Here is a 23,541-nt window from a genome sequence, read left to right as displayed (position 1 = left end):
TGTGCCTGCAGGTGAAATAACATTCATCACGTCTGTGAGTTACTAAGACGGAAATTTTAAGCAAAGATATTTCGCTTTCAGCCGTCATCTTCGCGCCAGCTTGGGCGGAACAAGGTGAAACCCTCATTAACTGCATCGCTGCAGCTCCAGTGACTTTCTCACCTCCCTTCTGCTCAACAAGTTTAAAAATACAAACCACACACACACACACACACACACACACACACACACACACACACACACACACACCTCAGCACCTTTAACAGGAACTGTGTGACAGAGGAGATAATTGGGATGGGAGATGAATGGGGTGAGTGTGAAAGCGATGGAGAGTGAGTGTGTGAGAAAGAGAAAGAGAAGTGCAGCCACAGTGTGCAGCTCTACTGAACCTGTTAGCAGTAAAACAGTGTCCGTGTGTGTGTGTGTGTGTGTGTGTGTGTGTGTGGTTTTGGGGTTGGTATCTTAGCTGCACAGTTCAGAGACAAGAACGGATTGAAATACCATCCTGCCGACTCTTTCGGAGGTGGTGCGTGTAATTGCTGCAATTTGTTTGTCTTTCTTAGAAGAGCTCCGTTCCTAAATTTCATTTCAGCCCCGTCATCCGGACTTTTTGCTGTTTTCTCATTTGTCTCCGGGAGAGTTGAAAGTAGTTTCTTGGTAAGAATTGTTGTGTGTCGCCTGCAGAATGGATCCCATTTCAGAGTTGATGGGTAGGGAGCATCCAGCAGTCAGTCATTGTGACAGCAGAGAGCGAGGGGTGGAAAACATTCAAAGAGATTTTCTGTTTCAGTTTGAGATGTCTGTAGCGTGGCTGCCATTAACAAACCCTAAAGAGCTGCAGAGAAACAGACAGAAATAAAGATGGATTTAACCCTTGTGCTGTCCCCCATTTTTATATCAGAATTATGGGTTTCTTTGAACCAAATTGCCCCAAAATAACATGAATGCGTGGATGTACGTTGTATGGAAGCCATGTAACATTCTTGGCAGCTAAAATTAATGATTACTTTCATTGAATTGTGGGTGTTTTTTTTTCTCAATTTTATAGCATTTGAAATAAACTGTGATCCACTCAACATCCTCTGATCTTAAAGTGATGGTTCGGAGTAATTTCAGGGTCCGTTGCACCATGACCTGGAGCCAAACACCCCCCCAGAAGCTTTTTTCACCTGGGTTGAATATTGGACGAGTTAGCGTTATCAGCTGAATAGCTTAGCGCGGGGGCTAATGGATCCAGGTTTGTATCTCGTAAGTTACCCCACTAATAATGCCCAAATTGATACCAAACTTCTACACTAGTACAAATAGGTTATGTACTCATAAAACAATGGATTGTAAAGTTTGTAAGTACACCAGAAGTTTATGTAAATAACACTTGCCTGCTGGCTTCTGCTCTCTGCTGCTGCTGCCGGGCAATAAGACGAGTGCTTAGGGCCGTCTACAAATTATAACACCGAAAGTATAGTATAATGCTGTAGTATAACTAGCAGGAGACAAGTTATAATTGAGGTAAGTTTAGAGACATTACCTTATTTAATCATTAAATTAATAAATATTTTTGTTGTATCTCTTTTCGGTGTTGTGATTTGTAGACGGCCCTAAGCACTCAGTAGTAGCAGCAGCAGCAGAGAGCAGAAGCCAGCAGGCAAGTGTTATTTACATAAACTTCTGGTGTACTTACAAACTTTCCAATCCATCGTTTTATGAGTACATAACCTATTTGTACTAGTGTAGAAGTTTGGTATCAATTTGGGCATTATTAGTGGGGTAACTTACGAGATACAAACCTGGATCCATTAGCCCCCGCGCTAAGCTATTCAGCTGATAACGCTAACTCGTCCAATATTCAACCCAGGTGAAAAAAGCTTCTGGGGGGGTGTTTGGCTCCAGGTCATGGTGCAACGGACCCTGAAATTACTCCGAACCATCACTTTAAGATCAGAGGATGTTGAGTGGATCACAGTTTATTTCAAATGCTATAAAATTGAGAAAAAAAAACACCCACAATTCAATGAAAGTTGATTTGTTGAAAAATGATTTGATACTATAAATAAAATTGAATTGAATTGAATTAAATTATGTTTATTGACCATGTATTTAAATAAGCGTTGAAAAAAGTGACAAAAACGTTGAAAAAAGCTTCAAAACAACGTTGGAAAAAGAGCCAAAAAAAAGGTTTTGACCCAGAAGGACAACAAGTTCACAGTCTACGAGATGACAACACAAGGGTTAACAGACATAGAGAGGTGATAGAAAAAAATAGAAGATAGATTGAGATGGATGGCCGGACAAAGAGATGAAAAGAAACCCAGTGGTGGCATTCCCAGACTGGCTGACCCTCAGCGAGTAACACACAAAAAGTAGTCCAATGGACAGCGGACAGCAGCACTGCTACATCCTACACAGTCAGTAACTTCACAACCATGTCAAAGAGTGCAGCAGCTGAATCCAGAACAGGAGCCAGGAGGGAAATATGGCAGGCTTTCTCTTGGAGACAAGACAGCCAACACACAGTAAAGGAGAATTCCTTCCTCTGGTGATTGGGGCATTTGTATTGATTATGATAACATTGTACTCACCAACGGAGCGAGACACATTAGCAGTCAGACGATAGGACAGGTTGTAAACAGACCTGTCTCCAGAGGAAAGGTAATGGATGGTTAACTGATTCACCTACAGGCGCTTTTTATCCTCTTCTATTTTTATTTTTATAATTTCATTTATCACTAAAAACAGTTGTTAACACATGATGAAACAGTCCATGATGATTTTGTACATCATGTTCCTTTTTTTTTTTTCCGATTTGATTTTCCTAAACCATCTTGATATGAGAGCGGCTCCGTCCAGAGTGGGATGAATGCCGTCTCTCCTAATCAGACCAGGCTTTCCCCAGAACGCCCCCCAGTTATCTATGTAGCCCACATCATTAGCTGGGCACCACCCCGACAACCAGCGGTGGAAGGATGACCTGCGACTGTACATGTCATCGCTGATCAGGTTTGGCAGGGGTCCAGAGAAAACTACTGAGTCCGACATTGTCTTTGCATATGCACAAAGTGACTCAACATTCATTTTAGTGCTCTCCGATTTACATAATCGGGTATCATTACCACCTACGTGAAGTATGATCGTACTGTATTTGCGGTTATCTTTAGCCAGCAGCTTTAGATGGGATTCCACATCGCCCGCTCTGGCCCCAGGGACGCGCACGACCGCCAACCTCACGTTCCGCAGTATGGAGCTCCCAATAACTAGAGTTGGCTTCTCAGGGGGGAGAAACTGTTAGAAAGGTGAATATGTTGCTGCAGTTACATAGCATGGAACAAACTCAAAGAGCTTTGTGGCATTGACAATAGATTATTATTATTGTAATCGTAAAAACTACATTCAAATATATTGTTATAATATATAATAATAATAATAATTGGCCTGCGGGAAGTGTGGACATCCCTGCTCTAGCTTCCAGTGTTTCTGACGCCACGGTATCAGAAATAGGACAGACGCACAATTTAGTTGTGGATGCCTTTTTAATGATCCTGCCTGTTGAAAAGCCTGTCCTGGGTTGTAACGTTGTTCGGACAGACCTGCCCCCACTGCCTAAAGGGAACACTGAGCTTCAATCAATCAATCGCTCAGACAGACGGACAGTTAGGCCGAATAAGAAGAGAATGGGCGGCAGAGCAAGACACAGAGCTTTAGTATGGATCAGGCACACTGTCACAATTATCCTCAGTGTGTTGCGCGTATAACACAACCACAATCCTCGGCTTTCTATGCAACCACTGCCTCCGGGTAGCTCAGACAACAATGCCCTGAGAGACAGGATGCGCTCAGAGGCGGGATTTCAACATCGGATTCTACCATGATTATTATGTGCCATGAAAACCTGACAGAGGATTTGGGGGGGGGTGTTATACAGACTGCGGACTGTGTTAAGCACCCAGTGGTTAGGATTTCTCAGTGTGGGGGCGTCCATGCTGCTGGAGAGCTGCACACTGATGCTCTGTTTATGTCCTCACAGCTGCATGGACACTCAACACACTCCTCTGATTATCCCATTTAAAAAGGATAGTAAGGGAACAGTCGGAGCTTTAACATGGCCGACAGATGCTGCAGTTATTCCTCAACACCCCCACCACTGTTAAAGCCAATCTGACACTGTGATGCAAAAGAATAAGCTGTACTGTTGGGACACCGAATCATTTTGTAACTGCTTATTATAGATGGTAATCATACATGTCTAACGTAATTGCGAGAAGGCAATAATTACCTATGCAGTTTAAAAGCCAGTATTCAGTCTCACATAATAGCTGAGGGCCATGACGGCCAAGAGAGCGAATGTACAATTATAGCTAATGTGGTAAAATTAGCATAATGTACATTTCCACAGCACAGAGTTTCTCTTTTTAACACAAATTCTGTATTATTATAAAAGTCATTACTTCGAGCCGCTTTGCCTTTTTGCACCCTGAAGTCTATTTTACATTCTGGCATGTGTGTCTCGTGGGACGTCCTGGATTACTGAGATAAAGAAGGAAAGCCAAGACCCGAAGTTATGAGGAACAACTTGTTTTCTGAACAGATTTATGGACGTTTTGTCTTCCGTTGGAGAACTTGCCACCACTGTAAAGAGTGAGTCGGCAGTGTGTGTGTGTGTGTGATGTCTTTGTGTTCTGATTTGACTGAATTAGGACGAGTTATGAGAAGAAGAAGAGGGACTTTGGGAAACTGTGTCAATCAGGTACGTGGATAAAACCCCACACACATCTGTGACTGCAAATGGTGCTCCTATTTGTTCAGAGTGGATTATCTGGTTCAGGGCTCGACAGGAACGGTTGCCCGGTTGCCTTTCTCAACCAGATTGAGTCAATTGGCAACCGTCTCATGGTCTCTGGTTGCCGTCTTTGGCAACCACCTGTTGTTTATATATATATATATATATATATATATATATATATATATATATATATATATATATATAAACAAATCAAAACGTACAAAACTGGAAAGTCTTATTTAAGTCAATATTTGATTTGCTTGTCCCCGTAAAACTCTTCTTGTTTCTGTTAATATTAAACTGTTTGCATGAAATAAAGCCCAAATACTGCTGACGTTCTCACGAGGTAAATCCTGGGAGCCACTTCCTGACCTTGTGGGAGACGACATCGCCTTTTGTATTATGACTTCATTTTACTCATAGAAAAAGCTGCTGTAGAAGGCTTTCGTCAGTCATTTTCTGTACTTTGCTGTGAGTGCTGTAAAACTGACTCTACTACTCCAAGACAATTTCAGTGATTCTGTCCATTCCTTGATAAATAATTATCCTAACATCTTGGTCCTTCGAGCCAGGTCCCAACATCCTTCCACCCCTTCCACGTTGTGCGTTTGCTATCCACAAACGTGGGTTTGCCGCGAAAAGATACAGGCAACGCAATTTTCTGTTCATGTTAACGGCGCGTGTGAAAGAAATGAATTACTCGAAATGAAGCCAGTTTAAAACATGGCAACCGTGGTGTCAATTTCGGCAACCAAAAGCTGATGCCTGGCTGCCAAGCCGGCAGCCACTTTCAAAAGTTAGCGTTAAGCACCGTGTTCATATCCAAATAATGTATTGCTATTCAGCTAACAGGTTCTTTGCATTAAATAAAGGGAACATTTATTTTGGGATCCCTGGACGTTTGGACGCTGCTACTCTCGGGTCCTCTCTGGTCCAATAAATGGTGTATGAATGAACCAACCCGCGACCGCGGCTCTGGTCTGAGTGGAACTTTTGGGGCCTGGTATATCCAAGTCCCTTGAGATCGACACTCGTACAGTCCATTCACGCAGTGACACAGCTGCACAGAACAGATGCAACAGTGGTTTGATGAGTGAAATCACCCGTAAGTGGTTCCAGTGACCTTTCAAATCAGTGCAGAAATCAGCAGCGCACAATGCTGTGTGTGTGTGTGTGTGTGTGTGTGTTGTGTGTGTGTCAGAGTGCAGAGAGACTTACTGTTCGTTCACGACAAAGATGCAGTTGTCTTGGGAGGGGACGCCTGACACCGGGTGCTTACAGGTCACCTTTCGCTCATTGTGACTGCAGGGAGAGATAGAGTGAGACGCAGGGAGGGAAAAGAGACAAGAGAGAGCGTTCAATCGCTGCAACAACACCCCGACACGTCAAACATGTCACACAATACATACAAAATGAAATATGAGACTTAACATTCAGCTGCATCATTAACAAATACAAATAAAGGCACATCTGTAGAGACCGCAGCGCCGCACATGGGGATCGCACATCGAACACACTCGTTCACACACCTAGAGCAGTGGCTGATGCTAAACTTTAGCATTATGTCCTGATGGATTGGGGAAAACAAGTTATTGCAGAGTTAAAGGTCCAGTCCCTTTCAAAAGAAAAGAGCTTCCAAAACGTCCAGTCCAGTCAACAGCAGACCGCACAGTGTGAGAGTGACTACAGCAGATCAGTCTCTCTCTCTCTCTCTCTCTCTCTCTCTCAACTCAACTCAATTCAATTCAAAGGGGCTTTATTGGCATGAGTTTCAATAACAATGTTGCCAAAGCATCAACATACAATCTCTCTCTCTCTCTCTCTCCCTCTCTCTCATTTTTTAAAATTTCAATTAAAAGAGCTTAATTGGCATGTCAAGACATTGCTTATATTGCCAAAGCAGATAACATATAAATAAAAGGCAATTAACAATAACTGGCACAACATAAAGTGATAGAATAAAGGCACGCTGAGTACAATGGTACAACTAAATCATTACACAACAATCATTCTCTCTCTGTGTGTCTCTCTCTCTCTCTCTGGTACTTTCTGTATCCCCCTTTCCTCCTCTTTCTCCCCTCGTCGTGTTCTTTCTTGCCTTCATTCATTCATCTTATACACCATTTAAGTGCAATTTTAATGATTTGATTTCTCATTACATTTTTTAACCAGTTTATTAATTGATTGGAATGAAAGACTGTCACAGTCTATAATTAAAGTGATGGCACACTCCAGACTCCATGCCCTCCATATCTCTTTTTCTTGAATAACTCTCTTTTCTTCTCTTATTCTGTCTCAGTACTTCCATCGCTGTTTGTTCATCACTCACTCACTCTCTCTTGTCTCACTTCCTTTTATTGTCTCTTCCCCACTGTCTCAATCGGTCCCTCACAAATCTTTCACCCTTTTTTTAGATTCTCACTCTCTTCCTTGATCCCTTACTTTCTCCTTCATGTGCTCATGTTTTGCTTCATTGCTTCCTCTCACTGTTGCTTTACTTCTCTCTTTTCCTCTCATTCCTTTTGTTCCACTTCCTCCTTGCATTATCTCTCTCTCTCTCTCTCTCTCTCTCTCTCTCTCTCTCTCTCTCTGATGTTTCTAGAAACAGCCTCTCATAAAACAGCAGAGCTTGGTTACCCACCCTGAAAACACCACGACAGGGATAAGGAAGTCAGGAAGTCAGAAAGTTTGGAACACACACAACTAATCCTCAACCTGATCCTGATGGAATCATTTAGGTAACCTTCCACGCACGCATGCACGTACGGCCTGCAACAATTATTACATCATTGTCTAATTGTCAATTTTGTTACGTATTCACGGTCTCTTTGTTTAACCGCAACGATTTGCTAACACTAGCTAAGATCTTAAGGGGTATGACTGTTGATGGTAATTGTTGATTTTGTTTAGATATGCCAAATGGTAATTATATAGGTGATTTTTGGTCAGACTGTTATGCTAAAGCTATGCTGGGGGAGGGGAGGGGGGCAATGACAAGATGCGTGGTTTACTTCATAGGCTGTCTATTTGTGTAATTACATTATCTTGTTATATATGACCAAAAGATGTATCCTGGAATTCATTCAAAACTTTGATTTGCTTAAAAAAGCAATAAATGAATCAATATTTTTCAATTTGACTGAAAGAGACCACACACACACACACACACCCACACACACACACACACACACCCACACACACACACACACAGGTTGGACTGAGATGGAAAAAGAAAACGCTCTAAAAATGATGTGGACACTGTCTAACACGTTCCTGCAGCAGCTTTTTCAGATCAACCAATAGGAAGCGTTCCTATTGGCCAGTCACAGCACAGTAGCCCATTCTGTTCGTTAGAAAAAGGAATGGCTGCAAATCTATGAATCCAATTTTTTTTGGAGCGTCACAGACACCTTCAAATGATTGTTTGTATTATCTGAGGAAGAGCTGCATCAGTCATCATTTCAAAAAGCCTTTCATTCACACGGTGAGTCAGCAGGACGTCAGCAGATCAGGCAGAATGGGACCGTGATGCTGATGCGTCACAGGCACAAAAACGCAAAAACCTTTTCGGAGAATGCAGCAGTGAAATGTAACTGAGTACATTTACCCCAGCACTGTACTTCAGTCCAAATATTGAGGTACTTGCGCTATACTTGAGTCTTTTCTCTCCATGCCACTTTCTACTTCTACTCCGCTACATTTCAGAGAGAAATATTGGACTTTTTACTCCACTACATTCATCTGTTACAGCTTTAGTTACTAGTTACTTTAGTTACTCCACTACATTCATCTGTTACAGCTTTAGTTACTAGTTACTGTAGTTACTCCACTACATTCATCTGTTACAGCTTTAGTTACTAGTTACTTTAGTTACTCCACTACATTCATCTGTTACAGCTTTAGTTACTAGTTACTTTAGTTACTCCACTACATTCATCTGTTACAGCTTTAGTTACTAGTTACTGTAGTTACTCCACTACATTCATCTGTTACAGCTTTAGTTACTAGTTACTTTAGTTACTCCGCTACATTCATCTGTTACAGCTTTAGTTACTAGTTACTTTAGTTATTTTAGTTACTCCACTACATTCATCGGTTACAGCTTTAGTTACTAGTTACTTTAGTTTCTCCACTACATTCATCTGTTACAGCTTTAGTTACTAGTTACTTTAGTTATTTTAGTTACTCCACTACATTCATCTGTTACAGCTTTAATTACTAGTTACTTTAGTTTCTCCACTACATTCATCTGTTACAGCTTTAGTTACTAGTTACTTTAGTTACTCCACTACATTCATCTGTTATAGCTTTAGGTACTAGTTACTTTAGTTACTTTACTACACATTCATCTGTTACAGCTTTAGTTACTAGTTACTTTAGTTACTCCACTACATTCATCTGTTACAGCTTTAGTTACTAGTTATACTTTGCTACTACATTCATCTGTTACAGCTTTAGTTACTAGTTACTTTAGTTACTCCACTACATTCATCTGTTACAGCTTTAGTTACTAGTTACTTTACACATTAAGATTCCTGCACACAGAACACATGTAGTTTATAAAATCTGATGTTTGATTCTAAAGTAAACTAGCCGACAATATAACGACTACAAGTCCAGCTGAGATGATGAGACCATTAAACACACAACTGGTTGGATCCTTTACTCTTTCTACAATGGGAGGAGAATTATTTACATGTTCCTGATGATACTTACATACTTTTACTAAAGTAACATTTTCACTTTTTGCAGATCTCACAGCTGAATGCTGATTTACTCCATAGGTCTGTGTTATGTCAGCCTTCCCTTGCCATATTTATTAAAAAGAGATCAAATAGTTACACGATCCTGTACAGTAGCTCCTTAATTCTGCATCAGAGCAGGAATCTGAACTACAGTACAGTACTGCAGTGTGATGTTATGCACGTTCACCATCCCACACATTGCCATTGTTCTTGTTGACTGGGACTGTTTACAGTTCAGAACGTTACTAATATGATCAGTTCTGCACACGCGTTTCCTTCGCTCTACAAACCAGTCTGAACACACACTTTATCACCCCTTCTTTCACAGTTAGTTGAACCGCAAGCTAGACGCTGAGAGCTTCAATCCATCACGTCGGTAGAAAACACCGAACCAGCTGTTCGCAGTGGTGCAGCGCTGACAGTGATCAGCTGGGTTTTGATATTCGCGGGTGCTCATTCTGACTCAGGCTGTCCAGAGGAAACATTCCCTCTGAGACTGGTTAAAGTGGCTGGGTGGGTGACTCATAATCAGGGGCCTGATTGATCTAACTATAGTCTGGGTCAACGCAAGGACATTTTCAGGATAAAGCACGCGCAGGATGTCTGCTCTCTGTGTGTTGCCGTTCTCAAAATCTCTTCGCTTTGAAAAACATCAACTAAGTTGAAAATGTCAAGTTTTGAAGAAGATTTGGACGTTGCAACAGGGCCGGCCTGCTTGGTTCTTTAGGTGAATGATTGTAAAGATTTAGAAAGAATATGTTTAGGGTATTTCCTCTCTATCTGGGAGGTTTTGGAAAATGTCCCAGTAAGAGTAAGAGCCAATGAGGAGTAAGAGCCAATGATGTTTAACCATGTATCCGCTAATTTAAATAGCTCACCTTCCTGTATTGTGTGTCAACAGTTAACTTCATTTAAAGGTGCCCTGCCACACAAAACCGTTTTGACTAGTATTTTTTTAAATATGTTCGGTCCATATGTGTTTGAGTTATGTTGTGAATGTGAAAAAGAAACTGCTACCTCCTCTGTCAGCTCTATAGTCACTGAACAGAAACAAGCAGAGAAATCAGACCAATCACAAAAGCTGGTCAGTCTGACATCATACTGCCTGAGCTCATTACTATTCATGAGCTCGCCCAGTTGGGCTGGGTAAAGGATACTGACAGCCAGGCTCTCATTGGCTAGCTGTTAGCCAATCAGATTGAAACAGCTTAGCTCGTTGAATATTAATGAGAACTGGCAGAAATCGAGCCGAGACTTCCTGCAGGCTTTCTATACCACGCTAGAATGGCTTGAAACAAGGTAACCAAGGCATTTTTTCCACAAAAGATGTTACAGAGTCCATGGTAGAACTTCAGACATTACCACAAAGTCATGAAATACGTGTGGCAGGGCACCTTTAATATTGTATGTGGCGTTTTCTTTTGCGGGGTGCAAATGTTCCACCAAAACAAGTTCCTTCCTGAGACTATTTAGCAGAGCCACCGTCGCTGCGTCTGGAGCTTAGACCATTGTGACTGGTTTAAAGAAATGCAAACAACCCAGAGCTCCTATCCCAGAATGTATCTGCGGTGCAGCCAGACCTTACTCCACAGCGCTGTGGAGATTGCCCGATTGAACAAATAGTGAATAAAACACTAGTTTGATGCATTTTTGCCATGACACACACCAAACGTTTATATCATAAGTAGACTGTAGATGTGTACGCAGATTTTTTTAGCATCACCTCTGACACCTGAGTGAGAATCATTGGATAAACTCAGTCCGCTCTCTGGGGGGGTCCAGCATTTGTTGGCAGCAGATGGAGGGTGAGCAGCTGCTGCTGAGTTTTTACCCTACATCTGGAGATGCCAGATGTGCAGGAGCCGGATGGAGTCAGGGAGGAAAGGGTGGGTGGGGGGGGAGGGGCTCCTCCTGGGTCTAATCTAGCCAGCCATGCAACACCGTGGCTGGGACTGCTCTGCTACTTCGGTCCCCGAGAGCCAGAGAGCTGCAAAGGGCCAAGAACTGAGGCATAGGCGTAGGTTCCGGACACGTCCCCCTCAAAATATTTAGAACAAGGGATTATCAGGATTATTTCACACCATTACTCATTGACTTTTGGAAAGATGTTATTGAAGTTAAAAAACAGTGAAACTGTTAAACAAATCAACAGTGAAAACACTTTAAACTGTGACATTTCCTTTCATTCTTTTCCCATTTTAACTTTAAAAACAAAAAAAAATAAGAACATAAGACAAAATAAGAGTTTACTTGACAAACGTAATGTGCAAAATAATCTTTCTTGTTAAAATACCCTGTTACAAGTAAAAGTTCTGCATTAAAATTTTACTTGCAAAAGTATTTAAGTATCAACAGGGAAAATACTTAAAGTTAAAGTATTCAATGGAGAAAAATCCTTCCATTTTAAAACCAGTTGTGTGTTTAATGGTCTCATCATCTCAGCTGGACTTGTAGCCGTTATATTGTCGGCTAGTTTACTTTAGAATCAAACATCAGATTGTATAAACTATATGTGTTCTGTGTGCAGTAATCTTAATGTGTAAAGTAACTAGTAACTCAAACTGTCAGATTAGAGTAGAAGAGTAGAAGTAGAAAGTGGCACGAAACGAAAAGACTTCAAATTTGTAAAGTACAGATCCGAGTAAATCTACTTAGTTACATTCCACCAGTCTTTTTTTTTTTTTAAATAGAAAAAGAAAAGATGAGTACCGTCGAAGGAGCTGAGACATATCTGCCTCTGATAATGAGACGCACAGCGAAGGAGCAGCACATCATAGAAATATGACACGTTGTGAATAAAGCATCAGCGCGGCTTCAACAGGCTCTCAGCTCCAACTTAAAGCCGCCTTTCAAACCAGGGGCTTCATTACACACAGTCACATCTCCGCCTGCAAGGCTTGACATAGCTCCGATGAGACAAAAGATGCCTGAGTCACCTCATGAAAGACACAGCTTCTTATTCTCGTTACACAAGATGGATATTTACACATAAACAGCTACAGGCAGCACTGACAGAAAATACAAACTCTCTCACTGCAGAACCTATTTTGAATAGAACAGTCCCACGCACTAATCAAGTGCAGCATCATGCTTGAATGGGATCGGGCATCGAGAACCGGTTCCAATTTAGAATCGTTTCAAAAATCACAATTCCAAAATCTTTTATTTTTTTATTGGAATTGTTGGGAAAAATTTGGTTTGGAATCCGATCATCGGTTCCACATTTAACATGTGCAAGTTTTCCCTAGCAGCCACTGTATTTGCTCGAGGGTGTTTTAAGCCCCCAACGTCTTTTTCCAGGCAGCGCTGTGACCGTTGACTTCAAGGCACCTAATCCTAACCTTAACCCTAATCCTAATGCTAACCATAACCATTGCCTAATCCTAGTGCCTTCCAGCCTGAAAGGTGACGTTGAGGGCTTTAAACACCGATAAACACTTTATTTCCAGGCTTGTTGTGTTGCAGCCATGGAGCACAGTAAGCGGCACTCTAGAGTGGCTTTTTTATGTTGAAAAAGCCTGGTAAAAACTGTAAATCACCGTTGACTCTAAATAAAATGTTCTTCTTATCTGTAAAATTAGCATGTGACCTGTTTCAACCATAGAAATAAAATGGTTAGAAAGGCCATTTCCATTCACATCAACGTAGCAGAATGGTCACAGCAGCAGACATTTTTATGTGTACCATTGCCATGGTAACGTATAAACTTCCGATCTCGAAGTCTCGGAGCTGAGGTTTTGCAGTAACGGACAAACGAGCAGCGGAGCAGTAACGTTACGATGCAGAGAGCCAGCCGCTAATGAATCAAATTAACTTCATGCTTCATCCACATAAAGCATGTTGTTATTGTCCCAAGTTATAGCTTTATTGGGCTCGTGTGAACGATGTGGCGAGGGGGTAACGTTAAGGTGGAGTTAGCAAGCTAACCCACTGCCGCTGAGTTTAACGTTAGCGGTCTGCTGACCCACTGCTGCTGGGTCTAACGTTAGCGGTCTGCTGACCCACTGCCGCTGGGTCTAATGTTAGCGGTCCGCTGACCCACTGTTGCTGGGTCTAATGTTAGCGGTCTGCTGACCCACTGCTGCTGGGTCTAATGTTAGCGGTCTGCTGACCCACTGTTGCTGGGTCTAACGTTAGCTGTCCGCTGACCCACTGCTGCTGGGTCTAATGTTAGCGGTCTGCTGACCCACTGTTGCTGGGTCTAACGTTAGCGGTCTGCTGACCCACTGCTGCTGAGTCTAACGTTAGCGGTCTGCTGACCCACTGTTGCTGGGTCTAACGTTAGCTGTCCGCTGACCCACTGCTGCTGGGTCTAACGTTAGCGGTCTGCTGACCCACTGCTGCTGGGTCTAACGTTAGCTGTCCGCTGACCCACTGCTGCTGGGTCTAACGTTAGAGGTCTGCTGACCCACTGCTGCTGGGTCTAACGTTAGCTGTCCGCTGACCCACTGCTGCTGGGTCTAACGTTAGCTGTCCGCTGACCCACTGCTGCTGGGTCTAACGTTAGCGGTCTGCTGACCCACTACTGCTGAGTCTAATGTTAGCGGTCTGCTGACCCACTGCTGCTGGGTCTAATGTTAGCGGTCTGCTGACCCACTACTGCTGAGTCTAATGTTAGCGGTCTGCTGACCCACTGCTGCTGGGTCTAATGTTAGCGGTCTGCTGACCCACTACTGCTGAGTCTAATGTTAGCGGTCTGCTGACCCACTGCTGCTGGGTCTAACGTAGGGCTGCTCGATTATGGCAAAAAATATAATCACTTATTATTTTGGTCAATATTGAAATCAGCCTCTGCCGTGAAAGAGGCAAAGCAGCGGGTGTGGGAGAAGTTTGGAGAAGACATGGAGAAGGACTTTCGGTCGGCACCAAAGTGCTTCTGGAAAACTGTTCACCACCTCAGGAGGGGGAAGCGGGGAACCATCCAAGCTGTGTACAGTAAGGATGGGACACTGTTGACCTCAACTGAGGAGGTAATAGGGCGGTGGAAGGAGCACTTTGAGGAACTCCTGAAACTCGACTAATACGCCTCTATGTTAGAGGCAGAGCTGGAGGATGACGGGGGATTGTCGTCGATTTCCCAGGCGGAAGTCACTGATGTAGTCAAACAACTCCACAGTGGCAAAGCGCCCTGGGATTGATGAGATCCGTCCCAGAAATGCTCAAGGCTCTGGGTGTGGAGGGGCCTGGTTGACACGCGTCTCTTCAACATTGCGTGGAAGTCTGGAACAGTGCCAAAGGAGTGGCAGACTGGGGTGGTGGTTCCCCCTTTTAAAAGGGGGACCAGAGGGTGTGCGCCAATTACAGGGGTATCACACTTCTCAGCCTCCCTGGTAAAGTCTACTCCAAGGTGCTGGAAAGGAGGGTTCGGCCGATAGTCGAACCCCCGGGTTGAGGAGGAACAACGCTGATTCCGCTCCTGGTCGTGGAACAATGGACCAGATCTTCACTCTCCAGGATCCTGGAGGGAGCCTGGGAGTATGCCTAACCGGCTATATGTGCTTGTTTTTTGTGAATTGGCGTATGACGCGGGTCCCCGGGAAGATACTCGTGGTAGGTGCGCGGGAGTATGGGGTGAGGGGGTCTCTACTCAGGGCCATCCAATCTCTGTACGACCAAAGTGAGAGCTGTGTCCGGGTTCTCACCAGTAAGTCGCGCACTTCGTTTGAGGGTTGGCCTCCGCCAGGGCTGCGCTTTGTCACCAATCCTGTTTGTAATATTTATGGACAGGATATCGGGGCGTAGTCGGGGGGTGGGGGAGGGGTTGCAGTTCGGTGGGCTGGGGATCTCATCGGCTTTTTTGCAGATGATGTGGTCCTGATGGCATCATCGGCTCGACCTTGACCACTCACTGGATCGGTTCGCAGCCGAGTGTGAAGCGGTTGGGATGAGGATCAGCACCTCTAAATCGGAGGCCATGGTTCTCAGCAGGAAACCGATGGAATGCCTTCTCCAGGTAGGGAATGAGTCCTTACCCCAAGTGAAGGAGTTCAAGTACCTTGGGGTTTTGTTCGCGAGTGAGGGGACAATGGAGCGGAAGATTGGTCGGAGAATCGGCGCAGCGGGTGCGGTATTACATTCAGTCTATTGCACCGTTGTGACGAAAAGAGAGCTGAGCCAGAAGGCAAAGCTCTCGATCTACCGGTCAGTTTTCGTTCCTACCCTCACCTATGGTCATGAAGGCTGGGTCATGACCGAAAGAACGAGATCCAGGGTACAAGCGGCCGAAATGGGTTTCCTCAGGAGGGTGGCTGGCGTCTCCCTTAGAGATAGGGTGAGAAGCTCAGTCATCCGTGAGGAGCTTGGAGTAGAGCCGCTGCTGCTTTGCGTCGAAAGGAGCCAGTTGAGGTGGTTCGGGCATCTGGTAAGGATGCCCCCTGGGCGCCTCCCTAGGGAGGTGTTCCAGGCAAGTCCAGCTGGGAGGAGGCCTCGGGGAAGACCCAGGACTAGGTGGAGGGATTATATCTCCAACCTGGCCTGGGAACGCCTCGGGATCCCCCAGTCGGAGCTGGTTAATGTTGCTCGGGAAAGGGAAGTTTGGGGTCCCCTGCTGGAGCTGCTCCCCCCGCGACCCGACACCGGATAAGCGGACGAAGATGGATGAAATCACGATAATTTAACACGATTGCTCGTTGACTTCTGGAAAGATGTGGCAATTATTGAACTTCAAAAACAGTGGAAAAAGTTAAATAAATCAACATAAAAAAAAACACATACAGCTGTGAAATTTGCCTTAATACTTTTCCTATTTAAACTTTATTTTTTCATTCAGAACACAAGAGAAAATAAGAGTTTACTTGCAAAACGTAATGAGCTAAATAATTGTTTTTCTCGATTATTCTGTTTTTGCGATTGTTGGGAGCCAAAATCATAATTACAATTAAATTTCGATTAATTGCATAGCCCTAGTCTAACGTTAATGGTCCGCTGACCCATTGCCGCTGGGTCAAACGTTAGTGTTCTGCTGACCCACTATTGCTGGGTCTAACAGTTTACGGCCCCACTGACGCGTATTGTCACTATGACAACTAACAACAATCGCCATTTTGTTGTGTACCAATCAAATGACCACGGGAAAAAGTTCAATGGCCTTTCTATCCATTTTATTTATATGGTTTCAACTCCACCCCTCAAAGAATCGGAACCGAGAATCGATAAGAACCGGAAGCTCCATTCAGTCCAATGAGAGTTGCTCAAAAGGATGGATGGAGCTCGAAAATACCCGGATCTTCCGCGTTGGCTACACAGCGCGTTCATGACGATTGCGTCATTCGTAACTGCCACAGAGCCGACATTTAACACACACACACACACACACACACACACACACACACACACACACACACACACACACACACACACCACCTTCTCTGAACAATAATACAATGATCAGCTAAATTAGTCAATGTGAATTGCTAGCTGATGTTTAATGTCATTGGTCCTCAGTGTAGACGAACGTTCTTTGTTTTAAATGCCATGTGACAAAGCCGCCGTGGGTGTGTGTGTGTGTGTGTGTGTGTGTGTGTGCGTGTCTCCTCCCTGCAGAGCTGCTTCCATTCACCGTCTCTCCCTGTGGCCAGGCCACTAACCTTTCAGAAAATACCAGCAGCACTGACAGCCCTGCCTCACCCTTTCCCTTTTCCCTCCCTTCATTTCTTTCCTTCCACCCCTCCTTCCTCGCTCTGGCTGAATTTTTTGTTCTCACTGCACCCTCCTCGACCTTTTCCCTCTCATTTTCCCCTTTACCTCTTCTCAGTGAGCTCTCTCTCTCTCTTTCTTTCTGCCAGCCGTCCAGATGCTTCTCTCCATCACCTCTGACCTGCCGGCTTCTCCCTGCTCCCTCCTCCTCGCTCGGCAGTAACATTGCCCCGGTCTTGGTCTGCACGGGTCACTAACACCTCTTCTTTGTAAAGGAGAGACTAACCCCATCGACCAATCAAAGGCTTAATGCTAGTAATAAAAACTTAAAGAGCAACTTCAAGGTTTATACTCAACCAAATTTATACGTAACCTCTTCCGATAATGACAATTTGAAAAGTCAATGCAGGGTTTTATATGTAAGAATTTAGAGGAACAATAGTTTTTTTCAACATTGCGTCATATTATGTAACAAAATACAAATGCATTTATACAGCGCTTTTCTAGTCTTAACGACTACTCAAAGTGCTTTTACATATTACAGGAACCATTCACCATTCATACACTGGTGGCCGAGGCTGCCGTACAAGCTGCCACCTGCTCATCAGATAAACATTCACACATTTTCACACAGCGATGGAGCAGAGTCTGGAGTAATTCGGATTTCAGTGTCTTGCCCAAGGATACAACTAAGCTACTCTAGTCTACTAGGCTACTCTAGTATTGATTTATGACTATGATAGGATGAAGGGAGAACATTTCTCTTTGTTTAATATCATTAAAAGTAGAGTTACGTTTTGCTGTCCACTTCCCGACTCATTTTAACAGAGAAAGAGAGTGGTCTGCACCGGACAGCGCAACAGGGAACTGCAAGCCACGTGTGTGTCTTGGCCGAGAGAGAGAGAGAGAGAGAGAGAGAGAGAGCAGCGGTACTCTCTAACGTTCTAACGCTGGGTTTTACGGGCAGCTTTTTTCTTCCGCTATCTCTCTGCAAAAGTGAACTCGGAGTCAACTTTTGGGGAACGGCCGGGGGATTTGCTATGCTAATTTTGAGGTCAAAGTCAGACTCATGGCTGCTGCTCTGCACTTGTATACTGATATTGCGAGACACTTTTTACCTCGACGAGAAATCTCGTCACGTTTAATCTCGTCACACCTCTAATATTTAGTGTTTTTTCATTGGCTAAACGCTGGAATAATGTTACAGAAATGTCCTACTTTCAGTGGATGTGGTGTAATATATAGATGCTGCTGTTGAACGGAGCCCTATCAGACATTCCAGTTTACAGGAAAGTACTGATATTTTTATATTGGAATTGTTTTTTATTATAACTTTATTTTTTGTGATAAATGTTCTGTGTTTGACTGCTCAATGTTCCACCCTTATTAAAAGAAATACACTTCTTAATGGTATTTCATATCCATGTTCTCATCCTCTCATAAGAATATAGAGCAGTTTTGACAGTATGTCATAATTCTTTTCCCCAAACGTTCAGATTTATAATAAAGTTTCTTTCTTTTTTCTGTAGAGGTAGTTGATCCTAGCCTGACAAAGTTCAGCGTATAATGATGATAGCTTACCGCGGAGGCTGCTGTTAAATATCTGATCAGAATACTTCTTCCACCGCTCCTCGCCATGTAGAAACTCCTGCCAGACAACCCTAGCAGCTCTACCTCAGATACCAACTTGGCTTGTCGAGATAATGTGCTGTTCCACTCGCATAAAGCCGTCGGGACGAGCGTGCCAACCCATTCAACCAGCAGCAAGCCAAAGCTCGGAGACCCAGCAGCACAACAAATCGTCTTTGTTGCTCAATAAGAAGCCAATTCCTCTCTCTCATTATTACTTGGGGAAGAGTCTTAATCAGGTTAGCTGAGAGACCCGCTGTGCTGTTGGACAAGTCTGTTTACCTGTGGGTTATGTCTGAGCTGTGTGGTGCAGGAATACCAATAAGATGCGGTCGTGCAGTGTGATTCAATTTGCAACTGCAAGGACACCAACACTTTGAGTAAAAGTACACAACTAAACGTTCTTAATACAAATGAACAAATAAGACCACACAGTTATTTATGTTTTTTTTTTTTTTTTTTACAAAGTAATGGTGAAGCTCCTTTCTAATGAGCCTGGGGGCCAGATGTATGTACATTTGCGAATGTAGCGTTATCAGCGCCATGGCCGACCCGCAGAAAGTGCACGCTGTGATACTTCAGCTTACGTCGTATTTACCAAACCTGCAGCTCATCCGCCCACTATTCTGTAAATTGCGCACTGGTGCTATGATAGGGCTGAGTGCAGACTGCCATATTCCCACTGCTGATGCTAGGACTGTTTGAAATGATCCTGATGTAAATATTTGTAATGTAGCGAGGAGTTTAACAACCGCTGGAATGGAATGTGAACGCTGAATCAGAGATTCAATGTCATCTTTGATTTCTTCCAGTAACTGTAATATTGCATGGCTGCTTAATGATTTCCTGTTCACTCAACTGAAAAAGTGTGGTCCTTGTGGCAGCTTGTCTCCTTGGCCTATGTCTTCGTCTTGCTCGGATTACTGTCGCCATTTCACCAGGAGGCATATGCCGGGAAACCCGCTTGCAACGGACTGCAGATGAACATTAGCTTTAAGCTAACTCTGTTAAGATACATTGAATGGCAACATTTTGATTTTGTTTTCAATTGTCCATAATGTACATCCAATGTGATAAATAAATAAATGTACATCAATAAATAGTCTTCTATATCAATGATGTTCCACTTCCGGGATTGCTCCGGTGCTGCCGAATGTCCTTCTTTAGACCGGATGTCCGTCCCCTTCCTCTTCCTTTGTGTTGGCGTTCTAACCTCCGGTGGATTTGTGAGGACTATGGTTAACTGCTCCTCAGATCTCTGCAGGGTAAATCCAGACAGCTAGCTAGACCATCTGTCCAATCTGAGTTTTCGGTTACACGACTAAAACTACTTTTGAACGTACACATGTTCCACCAAATCAAGTTCCTTCCTGAGACTATTTAGCAGAGGCAACGTGGCTCCATCAGGTGCTTAGCCCCGCCCAAGACGATTGTGATTGGTTTAAAGAAATGCCAATAAACCAGAGCACGTTTTTCTCCCATCCAGGAATGCTGTGTGGACTAGCCAGACCCTCCTCTGCAGCGCTGTGGAGGAAGGCCACTTTAGTCTATTTAAAGTCTGTTCAAAGTCCTCTAGTGGATGGGAGGCATTTTGTGAAGCCTGACAAGATGGATTTTCATGTGACACGATATTGTGAGAAGAGTTCCTCTACAAATAAGAACCTGACAATTCCTCATGCTTTCCTCAAGTATTCCACTGTATTTCCTATGCCACACAAAGCACATCACTCATATTGCTATTACACTCCCGGACTGGCTCCCATGTTGCTATTGGTAACTGCGACAGACGGTTGATGGGATTGCGATTGTGATGAAGGTCCCTGGAGTTGAGTGTATCAGCTAGTTAAGGATTCTACCAGAGAAATACTGGAGAGATGGGAATCTGGAAGGAATAGAGGCCACCTGTCTCTTCTGTCCTTATATCCTTTCCTCCACATTTCCTCTCCACTTATCATCATCGTCATCATCACCATCACCATCACCATCATCATCACAGCCAGCTGCAGTTGGCCTCAACACCCACAGCCTCTCAGTGCATAAAAAGGCCAGTGATATCATCCTCGTCCTGACCTTTAGCTAGACAAAAAACTATTTTTACATTTTCAAGCTTTAAGTGTTTGGTTGATGAGTAACTTCCAATGAGCTTCAAGACATGCCGGTAACTATCCATTACAGGTAGGATGTGTTGGGCTGCACATGAGCACTCAGCCACTGGATGAAGTCATACTTTATGTACAAAGCACACACATCTTGCTCATATCAGGAACACATGTTTTTCACATGTACTGTAGGATTTATTAAAGGTGCAACGTGCATCATTTTCACATGTGGTTATTGCTACTACTTTTTGAGACAATGGAGAAAGTACTGCATGTCTAAGGCTGCAACGACCAAATTCATCTGTGAATCTGCTGATGATTTTTCTGGGATTGATATTTATTGATTGATTGATTAATCCTGGTGTCTGTAAAGTGTTGAAAATGCTGACTTGTTCAGAAAACAGACAACAATGTATTAAGGTATTTAGCATATGAATTGGTAAACAGCTGCAAAACAATCACTTGATTCTTTAAAGGCTTCCAAGAACTGAAAATATGGATGCCTATCTGAAAACTACAATGGAAAGCCTCTAGGGTAATGTAGGGTACTGCACATTTTGTAAGTACAAATGTGATGACTTTTAAGACCTCTAAAAGGTAAAAATAATACCATCACTGCGGCAAAAGAAATCGACTAACTAGCTACGATTTACAACGTTATTAAGTTTTATTGAATTTGAATAACTAAACTATTAGCTGGACATTAGAAAAATTAGAAATTAGAAAAAATTGCATGGGGGTGGACCCAGTCCAATTGAAAACAATGTCCCCCCCCCCACATTTAGAATCAAATAAACGTAAGAGGGCGCTGTAGAGACAACGTGGCAACCCTGTCACTAGAACCTTTTGACCTACTATAATCCTAACAATGTCAACACATTCTCACTCCCAGTGTGTCTAAAAGTGACCCTTTGTAGATGGACTGTATTTATATAGTGCTTTTCTAGTCTTAACGACCACTCAGAGCGCTTTAATCAGGGGGCGCTGCACAGTGGCGACCAGCAGTACAGGCTGTCTGTCTCGTCTTTTTGTTTGTTTGAATTAGTTGTTTGTTGCAATCACTTTCGGTAAAAAACATCATTAGATGCACTGTCTTACGGACCGTTATCATAAGCCACTATGAGTCGCGTACAGGAGCTGGTTTTAATAGTCGGGTCGATATTGTTTGTCATCAGCGTGGCAGGTGAACAGGCCAGCGACGCAAAGTCACATGTACACTACAACAGAGACTTTCTCCTATAACTGAGCGCCTACGCAATTGGAATCATACCCACAGAGATAACAAGAACTTTCAATGACAAGGAATAAACGAGAAAACGAGGGAAGAGGAAAACAAAAGTTCCACTCCCAACTATCATTCTTTCACTCGTCCAATCAATAAAAAGGAAAGCTGACGAGTTGCGAGCAAAGCCTGTGTCCTAGCCTTTTCTGAGACCTGGCTTAATGAGACCGCGCCTGATTCCAAAGTTTGTCCGGACGGATTTAGTATCGTACGCTTGGACCGATGCAGCAAGGCTACAGGCAAGGAACATGGAGGGGGTGTGTGCGTCATGATAAATGACAGATGGTGTGAAACAACTGTGGTAAGAAAAAAAGATTTGCACTCCTGATATTGAACTTTTATCATTTTCTATTCGAGCCTCCTATCTTCCCCGTGAATTCCCACAAATATTTCTGACTGTTGTCTACACACATCCAAGAGCAGACGTAAACAAGGCAGCGGACATTATTTTTTCAGCATTCACACACATTCATACACTGTGGCCCGAGGCTGCTGTACAAGGTGCCACCTGCTCATCAGATAAACATTCACACACATTTACACTCCGATGGCGCAGCATCGGGAGAAACTCGGGGTTAGTGTCTTGCCCAAGGACACTTCGACGTGAGACTGCGGGGCCAGGGATCGAACCACCAACCTTCCGATTGGTAGGTGTCCACTCTTAACACTTGAGCCACAGCCGACACAATAAGTCTCCTATAGCGTATAGCCCTTTGGCCTAATTTCTAGACGCTCTGGGTCGGGACCCTTGGCATCACTATTTGACGCTCTGGGACGGGACGTACGTTTAACTGACACGTGGGACAAGAACGAGACAGTTAGTTTCAATCCAACAACCTCAGCTTGTTCTTCACAAGTGCAAAGAATCCTTAAAGTCGACATGGGTAATTTCTGGGGAGTAATAATCTTTATGTTCTTCAATTGTTCTCGTTCAATAATACTATAATGAGTTTGTTTCCTTTTCAGAACATCTGGCCATAACTATCCTCCCACGGCCACTTCCTGGAGGCCAGGAACAGTAGCTGTTTCTTACCTTTCACCTGGACAGAACAGACAACAGGGCCACGTTCAGCCCCGACAAAACGTAGCAACACGTTTTTAAACTGGGCTGTGTTAAACATCCTGTTGTGTGCACAAGCGCTCTGCCTTTTTATTACCACGAGGTTAGAGACACGTCTCTGCTGATTGGGTATCACACAGCCAATAAACGAGAGACACGCCCACCAAACGACAATGAACATAACTCAAAGCCGTTGCACACCGTTTCACACCGTTCAGAGGAAACATGGCCGTAGCAACACGTTGCACACCGTTTTGAGATTGAACGTGCCCCAGGTATTGGCACAAGATGCAAGAGACTATGTTACTTAAATG

General features: G+C 43.6%; 1 protein-coding gene across 1 annotated transcript in view; it reads right to left on the bottom strand.

The window, feature by feature from the left end:
- Positions 1–23,541, bottom strand: part of LOC120553759 (pleckstrin homology domain-containing family A member 5-like) — a 275,577-nt gene that overhangs the window by 122,456 nt on the left and 129,580 nt on the right. Inside the window, 1 exon segment of the mRNA XM_039792455.1 lies at positions 5,996–6,079. Within this exon segment, the coding sequence (XP_039648389.1) occupies positions 5,996–6,079 (84 nt within the window).

Source organism: Perca fluviatilis, chromosome 23 (genome assembly GCF_010015445.1).
Source record: "Perca fluviatilis chromosome 23, GENO_Pfluv_1.0, whole genome shotgun sequence".
Lineage (NCBI taxonomy): Eukaryota > Metazoa > Chordata > Actinopteri > Perciformes > Percidae > Perca > Perca fluviatilis.
Note: the sequence above shows the minus strand (reverse complement) of the source record. Positions and strands in the feature narration are given on the sequence as shown.